This window comes from Lampetra planeri, chromosome 11 (assembly GCF_965212315.1).
Source record: "Lampetra planeri chromosome 11, kcLamPlan1.2.h2, whole genome shotgun sequence".
In the NCBI taxonomy this organism is placed as follows: domain Eukaryota; kingdom Metazoa; phylum Chordata; class Hyperoartia; order Petromyzontiformes; family Petromyzontidae; genus Lampetra; species Lampetra planeri.
The window spans coordinates 12,046,432-12,060,266 of NC_136117.1; the positions used below are offsets into that span (position 1 = coordinate 12,046,432).

Genomic DNA, 13,835 nt, shown 5'->3' on the forward strand with positions numbered 1-13,835 from the left:
TTTTAAATATTGACTTGATAGCCATGCAATGAACATTACCCTTTGTGGCAGTGCGGGTGGGCAAAGTGCTGCCCCTTGATGTGTAGTCCAGATCCCTGCAGCTCAATAGCCTCGGACCGAAGGCTCCTTGCAGGATTCCGAGTTGTTCGGCGCGAGCGGCACGGCTGCGGAGCATCGCGGCGACGACAACGGCGCTTTAATAACTCGGCGAACGTGCCCGTCGCTTGTGCGTCGCGTGCGCAGGACGAGATGACGAGCGCGCTGGCCACGATGCGGGTCGACTACGAACAGGTGAAGATCAAGACGCTGGAGGACTCGAGCAACCCACTCCTGAACAAGCGTCGCAAAAAAAAACCACCGGGTCTGCCGGCCGTGCTGCAGAAGCCGCAGCAGACGGCAACTGCGAACAATTGAGCCGGCGTCATCGTCCCCCCTCCCAGCCCGGTCGCGCGGATGCTCGCTCGCTCGCCACGCCAGGTCGGCTTCGGCGAGCAGCTACAGACTGCATTGGCGAGCGAGGCAACGGGGAAAGGGGTTGTGACGGACAGATGCGCGCGTGGACGAGGAGTTAGGTTCCACGTTGGACAGCGTCCGCTGTAAGCGCCATGTCGTGCGCGTCCCCTTCTCGTCCTGAGAATCATTGTGTCTGCATCGAAGTGAACCTGGTCGGAAAACGCAAGCCAAGCAATGTTGGTGGTGGGCCGCTCTCTGTGTCGCCTTCGCTGGCGGCCGACTCGAGCAACAGTCTTGGTTCCGACGTTGGCGGTCGACGCAGTTAGTCGCGGGTTCCGTGCCGGCATATTTTTTGACGTCCACTTGATCTCATCGATCCCAAATGGCCTGGACTCCCTTCGTCTCCACGCGTGGCCTTGAACACCACCTCTTGCACCGAGCATCCTCCGTGCGTGCCTGCCCAAAGAGTTTGCGTAATTGCACGGGCGTGCTGGGTTGCGCAGTCGGGAGTGTTTCTTGGGTCTTGGCGCCGGCATCAAACCAAGACGCGTCGGCCTCGTCACAACTGGAATCAGGAGGCGTTTTTGCTCCCTCCGCTAACCCTCATCAAGTACAGCCACGACCACAAACGAACGGGGCGATTTGCGAAAGGGCCCTTGCCGTGCTCAGGTGACGCGAGCGAACCCGGTCAGTGGCTCTGTGGGCATTAAAAATCTACACGAGTATTTCATAACCTACTGGTCCTCTCTATCGGGGTCCCCCCGGCATGTCTGCCGCTGTGTGAATTTTAGAGAAGTTTCTCATCGTGGTGTCCCATGAGCCAGCTGAGTTGCTGTGGCCACTAGCTTGTAGAAGGGCTTGCCAAAACTTGTCTTTCTATGTGGCTGCCATTGCTCTCTCCTAGTTGCTATGAAATTCAACTCTTGTAAACTTTTATTTGATTATTTTTTTGTTGCTGGGTTTGATTTTTTTTTTGCCCGCATTGGGAGGAGGTCGTTTGGGGAAATCCCAAGCAGGGTTTATTTTTTTTGCTGGTGTCTTTCATTCGCCGAAAAAACTTTTAGAACGCTCGGGGCTTTTATTGTTTTTAGAGTGTATTTTTTCTTAACTGCGATGTGGACAGTTCCACGAAATTGCCTCCAGGTGATGAAACAGAAACCAGCGTGAATGTTCTGCGCAGACGCGCGCACGCAGGGTCTACATGCGCTGCACTGTTGCTCTGTTCCTACAGCTGCCCTCGTGAACTCTCGCGTAGTGAAGGAGGTATAATAGCGGAACTCAGTCACATCTTCACGTGGAAGCCTCCGCAATAGCAATAATAATAATAATACCAAAAAATAGTAAAATAAATAAATAAATAAACGTTTTACCCAAACAGTACGAAATGTTATCGATATAATATATATTTTTAAACATATACTGTATATTCATTACTTAGAACATGAGACTCGTTTGAAGGCACCGGAGGTGGCTCATCTTTAACGGAGCTGTGGTAAGCCAGGTGGCCAGGGCACTCAGCTGTTTTGTTATTGGCTTGGCTGTGGAGTCACAAGCAATGCGTCGACATCAGGGTAAAATCACGGTTGTTTTTAAAGAAGGGGCGGGGGGCGACAGGGTTAGGGTTCAGGGGTCAGGGTTGTGATGACCTCAGAGTAGACAATTGCCTTCTGGGAAGACTAATGTGCCACGTAATTAGTCGGGGTGGAACAATGTATTGATTGGTAGATTTTATATGGATTCTTAATGCTCGTGAATATGCGCATCAATTCGTGTGTGTGGGAATTAATATTTTTCGACAAGCCTACATTGTAAGTTTTGGTGCACAGTGGTGAGCGCACTTTGCTTTGAACCCAACCATCTGAGTTTGATTCCGGGCCATGTCTTCTAACACAAGTGGCGAGTGATAACCTGAACCGGTCTTGGGAAACTTACCCCACCCTAAACTCACCCATTCCGACAAGCGTTTAAGAATCGCTAAAGAATCAATTATTTTCAATCCCTTGATGTCATGGGCTCTGGACACCCCTGCAGTCACTTCAGAGAAGCCGCTACCTTTCATTGACACAAAGTAAAGACAAAATGATTCTTGAATCGAGCGGCACCGGTCGACGCTGAATCGCGACGTGCGTTCCACCCCCCAGTAATTGCATGGACGAGCATCACATCGTTTCGCGGAAACTTTTTTTCGAAGACGGCAGTAGCTGTGGGTACGCTTTAGTGTGTCGTTAGCACCTCGACTTTTTGTGTTTACCCGCGTTGGCCCGATGGGTAGGGGACAAGAGACGAGAGGACAAAGTGCGCGATGTGTACACTCGCCGCCGCCGCCGCTTTGTTTATCGTCTTCCTCTTCGCCGTTACTTTAGCCCCGAGCAGACGGTCGGATCGCTGGGCTGTCGCAACCCCGCGCCCCGCAGCGGTAGCATTGCGCTGGCGCGCAAGTCGTCCGTAGGGAGACGGTGCTGTCCGCTTCGCGTTTTATCATTCACGTAGTTCTGCGCCGACGACTTGCTGCTTCTTCGCTTTCAAAAGGGATCCCTTGCCGCTCGCCGTGCGTGCCAACGAGTGGCGTGCGCGCCAGAAGCGATTCTGCCGTTCCCGAGACCGCCACGGACGCGCCACAATGTTTCTGAAAATAATAATAGATTTTCTTGAATCAATTTGCATGGCCCCCAATCATGGCAGTGACTACAGGCCTACACGGTGCAGTGGTTAGCAAACTGCACTAGAAAAACAACAATCTTGAGTTGGATTCCCATGCATGGCTAACATTGGTGGCGAGTAAATTTATGAGCCAGTCTTGAGTGTCACTCTACCCACACTGATGAGCTTGGATAATGCTTGAATTGTCTACATTGTGCACATCAGAGGGCAGTGCAGAACAACCCGTTGTTGCACCATACTTGTGCGCTCCTTCACCAATCCACACTGACGAGCGTGGTTTAGCATGGTCCAATAAAACTGGCTTGACGTGGGGAAGCCTTCATCCAGCAGTGGATTGAAAAGTGGCTGTGACACAATTGCAGTATTATGATTTTACAACAGTCCACATCAAGTGAGCCCGACATTTCGCTAACCGGACGGCACTGTCTCTCCGGCCGCGTGAGGTCTCGCCCACTCTACCCCGACGACCCTCCATGTGCATGAGTCGGGCTGAGGGTAAAGTATTGCTATGGAGTCGATTTACAACATTTGCATGGAATTCGTTGTTACTCTCGGATAACAAAATCCCGGTGGCTCCTGCAAGCGGAAGCGTGCGGATTCCGTGCTCGTGTATCAGTGCTGGTGGTGCGGGGAGCGGTGGTGCAGCCGCGCTATGAACCCGGCGACCCGGGTTCGATTTCCGCTCGCGGCCTATACCAGTGACGATTATCTGAACCGATCCTGGGCCATCCCCTCGGTCGAATCGGCCTCGGTTGAGTCACTGGTGGCGGTGCGTAAACATCGCCAACTAGGGAGACAAAGGCGGTGACCGGGCGCGATGCTGGCCACCAACCCCCTCGTGTACCGTGCCGGCCTTCATACGTGCCCGCTGACGGAACTTGCCCCAACCGTCTGTTCATGTTATACGGGGGATCTTTGCCTTTGGTGCGGCGGCGGTGGCGGCGGTGGTGGCGGTGGGAGGTTAATGAGCGTTCGCTGTCGTGTTTGGTGAAGTTTTTGGACGAGAGCCACGTGGCGTGTGGTGGGGCGTGACTCCGACGTAACGATGCCTGTGAAGACGCCAGCGAGGTAAAGGGCGCGTTCCATTGCCTTGCCCTGGTGCTCGGGCCGCGCAGGATCGCACAGGGTTACGCTTGTCAAGGAAACCCAGGGGAATTCCTCTCCGAGCCGCACATTTGCGATATCCGATTACAGGAAGGCAGTTGAGCAATACCCGGCGGCTCTTTTGCAATAATTTTCCGTGCAAATGTTGCTGTAAGGTAATGGATTTAAAAAAAAAATCTGTATTTGTACTCCCTGACTAGTCTCTACATTTTTGGAGATGTGTTAAAATAATCTATAACAGTTTACTTTCTATTGACAAGCAAAGTAACCCCAATCTTCTGGTTCGGACGAGTGTTGGTGCAATACGAGTGACAACAGCTTGCCGTCTGTTTTACACACACGGCCCTTTTGGACAATCCACTGCTGGACGAGGGGCCCCCTACGCTGCTGTTGCAGGTCGTGAGGCTTGCTTGACGGTATGAACCTCGGCACGCAGGTCAAGCGCGGTGTCGTGAAGTGTGGCCGCTTGCTAACGATGCTCGAGTAGACGTCAACGGAGAGTGAACGGCAGTTTTGTTTTATTCGGATTCTCGGAAGTCGTCGGAGACTTCTCCCGGTTGGGATTGCGTGTTTGAGCTTTTGTTTTCACCGTGCGCCGTGTGCGCGTACGTACGTTGAACTTCTTTCGCGCCGTACGTAAGCCAACCGTGTTAATCGGAGGTGCGGGGGAAGGACAACAAACTTAAACACAAAAAACAGTTCTAAATGAATTATCATTATCATCATTTTTGTATTGATAGAAAGGGTAAAACCTATTCTTCTTTTTTTATACTTTGATACTGGCAAATAAGCCCCATGGTATAGCTACTCACCCCGAGCTATACATGCTCGTATGGTGGCATTGTCTTTGTCCTGTTCGCCTTTTGGCGTGCTCTGGTCTGACACTGGTGAGACTTGGCCGTAAGGAAGATTGCCTCTGGTGTAGGCCAATCAATTTCAAAGACGATGCATTTATAATTATCAGAGCATCTTTGTTAGCATGTTCACCACAAGTTCGCGTGGTTAATGCAGACTTGGTGTTTGAACCTCTTAACATCTGTTTTATTGCCGGAAAGGGTAAAACCTATTCTCATTTTTCCGGAAGAAATGACTTTACTGTGGGCATCTTCACAAAGTTAATGATGCTGGTGCGTCGTGAAAGCTTGGGATTTGAATGTCAGGTTGCGTGTTGAGAAAAGCACACTTGGGATTACAAGCGGCCGCTACAAATCTCCCGTTTGTTGGCTTTCCCTCGCACCTCAGATTTGCACGCTTGTTGCGACGTACGGTGCAAAAGAAGTTCTACATACATGGATGCCCGTTAAAATAATCGGAGGTCAGTTTTATCGGCACCAAACATCGAAAGTGTGCAGGATTTAGGCGTCACATGATCGAGGGAAACAGTATTTTTGTAATGAAACTTCCGGTTTGAGTGTGTGCTTTAGCGTTAAGTTGAATCTTCCTTCCCCGTCATCTTTCCTGCACGTGATTTTTTTTTTTTAAAACGGTGTGGACCCTGCGTTTGCGACCGCTGGCTCATGCTGCGATTGGCCTGTGTTTCCGTCACGATCGACGGGCGACGATGTCTTGATCGAAAAAAATAACTCTCGTTTGTCATCGTCTGTTACAAAGAGACAATCGGTGGGCATTTGGTGTCTTACCCAAAGAGCATTGGTTTTTTTTCAGTCTTAAATTGGAAACTCGCGCACACGTGATGCAGGTTTTTTTGTTGTTGTTGCTGTTTCACCCTCCGTAACGTGCAGTTGCGTTAAACTATAGTCGTTAACAATCACCGCACATGCGAAAGGCGCTCTGTGTACATTTGCGCGCGCGTGTGTGTGTGTGGCGATATACATGCGAACGAGTGGAGGTGCAACGATATGTCATCGGTTCGCTGATGAATTTCAGTTCTTAAGCCCTCGTCGCGTGCATCCGATTGCGTGTGTAGGAATCGATTTGCATTTTCACAATTAGTATGTTATGGGGGTCACATGACCCCCTGCAGCCACTAGTGGCCACTAGCGGCTGCCGCATTCACAGTTTCTGTTATATATACACACATATAATATAAAGGATTTGTTGAATCGTGACCACAAATTGCGATAATTCATCGATTTGCCAGGGCTGGGCATCGGTTGTGAAACCATTAAACAAGTAAGCACGTATAACTGGAATATCGACTGTTGTTAAATCACGCGTGGTCATCATGAGCACTGCTGCTTGACCGGTGTGTGTATGTGTGGGGGGGCAAGAGGCCAATGAGAAGACTCCTGTGCCTTGTGATGTTTTAACTGATTGTATTTTAAAGCACTATCTCGATTTTAAGTGGTTCTTGTGCTTACTGTAGAAACTGCAAGTGGTTGGTGATGTACTTAACAAACAAGCAAAACAAATCATAAACACAGTGATCGGCACCTCAACATCTTTGGTTTCTGCCTGTTTTTTTTGTACACACTGCAAATGTGCACGGCTGCCACTCGACAATCGCCACCCACCACCACCACCATCAGCGCGAAGCACCAACCACTGTCCACCACGAGTCACTTACCACGACCAACCCACCAGTGCACAACCACCGCTTCTAACACGCACTTAGCAAGACGCCAATCCCACCTCACCCCACCTCTTGTTCGTTCCACCACATACTGACCACCACCACCACCACCAACATCCTGATCAACCCCTACCACCTCTCTCTGCAGCCATCTCACCACGCAACTTTACCAAACACTCGCAGCCACCGCCACCTCCTCCACCAGCCTCGCCAATCGCCACCACGAACAACCACCAGCCACTAAACACAAGCAGCTGCTCCACCGCCACGGAGCTGTGAGCATGTGGTGGTGGTTCGACAATAAGTAATCCATGAAGGAAAGGACGACCCCGTGTAACATTGGGACATCCAGACGGCGATGATGGCGATGAGACTGTGCGGTCCTGTCTTAAGCCAAAAATGGTGGTGGTGTTGATGATGATGAGTCGAAGAACGATGGATCTCACATCCATGGATCTCTGGCATAAGGAAAGAGGCGATGGTGATGTGTATTGGTGGCATCAATGGGGAGTGGTTGTGTTGACCCCATTGACCCTGACGTTTATAATTTATGAAACACTCCAAATGTATAGAGGCCAGCAGAGCATGGCTAAATGACGGTGGCACCGGCTCGCCTGTGGTTCTTGTGCAAGGTGCAACTTGCACGCCGACGACACGACTCTCTATTAAAACTAAACACGATCGCTGTGGACGTGAGCCACAACCTTTGCCCTTTGGCATCGAGGAATAAGCACGGTCAAAGGGGGCAATAGTGAAATAGTTTTATATTACGATTTGTGCAAATAACAGGCAGCTCCAGATAAACAAAAAAATTGTGCATTTTGTGCAAACAAAAATTCAGATATCAACACTGTAAATGTTTTCGAAAGTACACGTTCATACATAATGGCTTAAATAATCATACATTATATATTATATCTATTATTTTAATAGGTTTCTCTTACAATTATTAATCACATAGCACAGAATTGATCCCTCCCCACCAAAGCATTGAGATGCGTATACTTGGCTACTTGGGTTATATATTGCTTGTCATTCATGTTTATGGTTGGAGGGGTGGTGGCGATTCATGCAATCAATCGATTAAGTATTATTGACCTTTAATCGACGTGAGTTCGATCAGTCTGCGTCGCATGCCATGAGTCCGGGCGACCTCCTGGAAGCCACCAGGGGCGCTACCATCCACCTCAATATTAGTTTTGCTATAACAACGAATTGATTCAATTTCGACTTAACTTTCTTGACTGCAGGAATTCATATTGTTTGGTTCTTTCGGTAAAGTCACGTAGATAATTTTTTTTATAAATATTAAAAACTTTTAAAACTAAAAACTCACTTATTTGTATTTAATTTTCTATCTACGTGACTTTACCGAAAGAAACAAAGAAAACGAATTGATGTTTGAACCTCTCTACCCTACATAGTTGTGCGTGTGTGAATCGCCCCCCCCCCGTAGTGTATAAGAGTTTATAATCACACCGAATTTGTAACTAATTAATGCAACCTGCCCCTGTCGTGCTAGGGAACGGTGCGTTCCCAACTCCAGTCCTCGCGACTGCAACAATCCGCTCCAGGTTTCCGCGATTACCCCCACGTCAGGTAGCATGGAGTGTATTAAGTGTGGATTCATTTGCACAGCAGAGAAAGTAATGGTAATCGCTAAAATCCGGACCGTGGAGATTTGAGCGGACTGGAGTTGAAAAACTGCTATAGAAATCGGGTAGCTCTGTAAGTAAAATACATTTATTCAGCCCATCACCCCACTGGGGTCGATAAAAATAACTACCACTGTTGTGAGTAAGTCAACAACGATTTTCCTATGGTGAGACTCGGCCCCCGTCAGGTAAATGTGGAATTTTCACCACTGGCTCAGGGCAGTAAACTCACAGCTCATTCATCCGGACATCACGTAGACGTCTTGACCTTTGTGTAGTGTCGGCAGCAGCATAATGCGATATTAGCACCCATGCATTACAGTCGTGGGGCAGCGTTTTGATTTCAGCGATTCGAAAATATATCCCGCGTAATCGTTAGCACCAATACCAATAATAGTCCCTGATATCGTATCCATAAAATCGTTATAGGTCACCGAGGGGGGCAGTGCAGTGGGCACCCAGAGGTCAATGATCGAGGGGAAAAGGTGGTGGTGGTGATGACGAGACTGGCAGTGGTCCTTGGAGGATGTGTCAGCTGTAACCAGGGGAAGACGATGATGGCGGTGATGCCGAGACTGTAAGAGAGTCCCTCTTGAAGGTGAGAGGTCGACCTCGCAGCAACTTCGAGGACCTCGGAGGAATGAAGGAAGGAGGCGGGCGGCGAGATGTGGGTGACCTCTTGACCTACGCTGACGATGTCCGATGATCCGATCACTCCCTCCTGCGCGGCCACGTGTTGCTGATGGCGCCCGAGTGCCTGCGGGAAGTGTGCCGCTTCTTGCCACGCTTGGCGTGAGCGTGGCGAGTGAGATAGATCAGCGAGCGGATGTCCGTGAGCGCCACCCGCAGCTCCACGGGGTCCAGGATCTACGGGGTGGGCGAAGAGGGGGGAGAACGGGGAGAGATCGCATCGGGGCAACTGCGTAACAATGAGAGGCGCTCCGCCTGGAGAATCCTTATTTAGAGATGGAGAAAGATGGGAGATTGAGAGGCAGATGGAGAGAAAAGATGAAGAAAGATGGAGAGCGAAGAGAGGAGAGACATGATGAGAGCAGAGAGATGGAGAGAGATAGAGAGAGATGGAGAGAGATGGGGATAGATGGGGAGAGGTGGAGAGAGGAGGTGGAGAGTCAAGAGATATGGAGGGCGAAGAGAGAGGAGAGAGATTGGGATCTGGAGAGACTCTTACTTTGACCGCAGCGTTGTTGATTCTCTGCCTGAGGCTCTCCATGGCTCGCGAGCCGGGGGAGCCACGCAGAGAGCACTTCTTATTCTGCGAGCAGAGAGGGGGAGAGGGAAGGGAAGAGTCGGCATCTCAGGGCGTTTGTCTACACCTCGGCGGCGCTGGGGCCAAGCAACAGCGCAGGGGCCCAAGCAGCTCAAGGGGCCCAGGTAGCTCAAGGGGCCCAGGTAGCTCAAGGAGCCCAGGTAGCTCAAGGGGCCCAGGTAGCTCAAGGGGCCCAGGTAGTTCAAGGGGCCCAAGTAGCTCAAGGGGCCCAGGTAGCTCAAGGGGCCCAGGTAGCTCAAGGGGCCCAGGTAGCTCAAGGGGCCCAGGTAGCTCAAGGGGCCCAGGTAGCTCAAGGAGCCCAGGTAGCTCAAGGGGCCCAGGTAGCTCAAGGGGCCCAGGTAGCTCAAGGGGCCCAGGTAGCTCAAGGAGCCCAGGTAGCTCAAGGGGCCCAGGTAGCTCAAGGGGCCCAGGTAGCTCAAGGAGCCCAGGTAGCTCAAGGAGCCCAGGTAGCTCAAGGGGCCCAGGTAGCTCAAGGAGCCCAGGTAGCTCAATGGGCCCAAGTAGCTCAAGGAGCCCAAGTAGCTCAAGGGGCCCAGGATTCATACAACAGAGTCATGAACCGAATATCAGATTACATTAAAATCATATATATTTGTAAACCACATCAAACGCGAAGTAATCTCGCATCTTTGTCTCGTCTACAGCCCTTCTGTATCATCTCGCTTCATCTCTGGCTCTTGGCTGCAACGCTCCCTCATCTCACGACTCATCCGTCCCGTCTGTACCTCTTTTCTCTCATCTCTCGACATTTCAATTGCTTGTCTTTATTCCCCTTATTTCACTGCTCCTCCGTCACGTGTCTACATCTCTTCTGTCATCTCTCTAGGATTCTATGAATGGAAATGTGGGGCAACGGAGGGGGGGGGTCTCTCAAATAACCTCCGCTAAAGGCCCCCAGTGGGCCATGACCACCAACGACTGCGCCCCAGGGCTTAGTTTCACCCGCGCCCGGCACACCACATCAAGTACACATCTCGCTACGGCTCTGGACAGTGCCGGCCCGAGCCTCTTGGGGGCCCTAAGCAGAATTTGATTTGGGGGCCCCCCTCCCACCACGCAGACTCATCTGTGCTAGAAGGTGGCCAGGGGGCCCCAAGCAGCCGCTTAGTTCGCTTATGCCTCGGGCCGGCCCTGGCTCTGGATACCAGTCGGGGGCGCACTTGCAACGGTCTGCAGCGAGCCTGGAAAATTAGTTTTAGTGTGTTTAGTTTGTTGTCTCTTCCCCCCCCCCAACTCCGATTAGCACGGTTGGCTACGTACGGTGCGAAAGAAGTTCATCGTACGTACATTTCAGTGCGAAAATTAAGTCTTGGGGGGGGGGGCATCGAGCCATCAAGGAATACCCGATTCTAAGGGCTCGCAAATACAATACGTGCGTGAAGTCGTGTGTTTAGGAATCCATGTGTTGCTGCATGTTGCGTGTTACGCTGCTTGCAGTCGGGGGAAACGTCAGTGGCTCTAAGGTTGAACACGGCGCTCGAACGGCCGACGGCCGAGACTAACGGCGGAGTGGCAGCCAAAGGACGGGACGCGCCTGGTAGCGGCCGGCCATAGTGCCACCGTGGGAGAGATGGAGCGATGAAATCGGCTCGTGGTGTGCAGGCGCTGGGTGGAGCGTTCGCATCGCGCGACTGAGCGATTACAACGGCTTGGGCAGGCTTTCACACAGCAGTGGATAGGTCATGGCTGACGATGATACGTTTTACAATCGGGCAGAGGGTCGGAATCCAATTATAACAAGAAGAGACATTTTTTTGCGAATTCGGTAAAAAAAAACCCTCAATATTTAAAGAGCCGCAATGGTCCTTAATAAATAACCCCACAAAACGGTCCTTCAAGAGGTTGCCGACTCCTGCGTTAGGGGGAACGGTGGCAGCAGCCAGAGGTCCATTTCCGATCACGGCAAACATCAGTGGCAAGTGACATCCAGGCTCTCCACATGTAAGTGTAAGCCCATGTTGCCACATCCATACTTCGCCACAACCAACTTTCACCGACCAAGCCACGCCGACCAATGCGGTGAAGTATGGACAACGCCACATCACGGCGCCCTTCAACGCGGCGGTGACCAGGTGGGCCCGAGTGAGTGAGCGAGTGAGAGCTGATCTGGGCTTCTCACGCATTCGTCGCTGCCCAGTTTGGCGTGGACATTCATGAGGGCGTCCTGCACCGCGTCCAGGCTCTCGGACGGGGCCACGGAAAGGTGCGCGGCGCGAAACGTCTTCTCGTAGAAGGCCAGCGCCAGCTTCTGAGCCGCGCAGCGCTCGCTCGCCTGCGGTGAAATGAACGCAACAGGCAACAACAACAACAGCGGCAGACGCATTGACACGTGTTCATGATTTAAATTTCGATTTAAAGCTTTCGTGACTGCAGGGATTCATCTTCTTGGTTCTTTCGGTAAAGTCACGTAGAAGGGAAATAATACAATAATAAAAATAAAACATAATAAAATAATTCTCACGACGTTTCGGCCACAACGCAAGCAGCCGTCCTCAGGTGCCTGGGGTGTTTCATTCAGACGCTGTCTTCCCGACAGACCTGTTTTTCACCTGAGGACGGCTGCTTGCGTTGTGGCCGAAACGTCGTGAGAATTGTATTTTATTATGTTTTATTTTTATTATTTTATTATTTCCCTTCTACGTGACTTTACCGAATGAACCAAGAAGACGTGTTCATGAATTCAATATGGGCAGTCCTCGGCTTGCGAACACAATTCGTTCCTGAGAACCGTTCGTAAGTCGAACTTATTGGTAAGTCGGAACACAGTCACCTACTGCATATTTCAATGCCCACACAGACGCAGACACTCACTCACAGCACGAGGTTGACTCATTACATCTCGCGGAGGATTGCCCAGCTGAACAAAATAGTGCCGCGATTCAATTTACAAGTGAGAGTTCGCGTTTTATGTCCATGTTAAAACAACTAATATTTAATTGAAGCTGGTTCGTAAGTGTGGGTGTTCGTAAATCGGGTATTCGTAAGTCGAGGACTGTGTGTATAATTGTTATCATATTCCTCGTCTGTGTCCTGAACGTCTGGCTGCACAGTGACACACGGGGGCATCACCAGCAGCAGTGTTAGCAATAACAGCATTTGTGGTAACATCTGCATTATATGCAGCAGGAGCAGCAGCAGCAACAGCAATGCAATCTTCATTTGTGCCACCTTCAGTGGTATTAGCAGCGACAACATCTGCATCCGTGTGTTGTGTGTGCTACTAACCAGGCTACGACCAGAGTTCGATTCCCGCTCACGGCCAATACCAGTGACGATTATCTGAACTGGTCCTGAGCGTCCCCTAGGTTGACTCAGCCTCAAATGAGTGACAGTACCTGGTCCGGTGTGTAGGCGGCCGGGCACGACGTTGGTGACCCAAGCGGTGACCCGAGTTCGATTACCGCTCACGGCCACCAACACCAGTGAGGATTATCTAAATCGGTTCTGGGCCTACCCTAGGTCGACTCAGCCTCAAACAAGTACCTGGTGCGGTGTGTAGTAAACATCGCAACTGGTGAGACAAAGGTGGTCGGGCGTGGTGCTGGCCACCCCACCCCCTCGTGTTTCGTGGCGGCCTTCATAGGTGCTACTCTAACAGCACTTGCCCCAACAGTCCGTTAAGGCTATACGGGGGATCTTTGTCTCTGTTCCAGAATCGACGCGGTTCCCCCTGGGCAACTCCAGGCGTACTTCTCTGCGCACGTTCACAGTTCGTGTCCCGCGGGTTTCGTTCGTGACCCAAAACAACTTCTGCTTAGGGCTCCCGTTGGGGCCAGCACCGCGACTCTGCCAGCGATGTGAGCGCCGTGAAACGCTGTGCCCAGGGGCTTCATTCAGCCGCGCCCAGCACACCACGTGCATTTTACACCTCTGGCTGTAGCTGCGGCTACGAACAGAAAATATTTTGGTGCAAAAATTAAGTCCGAGGGGTGGGGGAGTTTGGTGGCATCGATTCATCAATGAATACGGTAACTAAGGCAGGGGTTGGCAAAAAAAAAGTAACAAGAAGAGCCAATTTTGCAGTTTTCGAATTCAGCTAAACGCTCATTATTTCACGATCCGCAATGCAAACCATCGAACAAAGACGGTCACCGCATGGCGCAGCGTTTTCAGATGCGCTTTTGCGGCCGTCTGGAAAGCT

At 51.0% G+C, this 13,835-nt stretch overlaps 1 protein-coding gene across 1 annotated transcript in view; it reads left to right on the forward strand.

Annotated features, from left to right (window-relative positions):
* Window positions 1-1,780, forward strand: part of LOC144721324 (MAP kinase-activated protein kinase 2-like) — a 38,826-nt gene extending 37,046 nt beyond the window's left edge. Inside the window, exon 10 of the mRNA XM_078598860.1 lies at window positions 244-1,780. Within this exon, the coding sequence (XP_078454986.1) occupies window positions 244-414 (171 nt within the window). The 3' untranslated portion in view covers window positions 415-1,780. The remainder of the gene's footprint in view (window positions 1-243) is intronic.
* The last annotated feature ends 12,055 nt before the right edge of the window (window positions 1,781-13,835 follow it).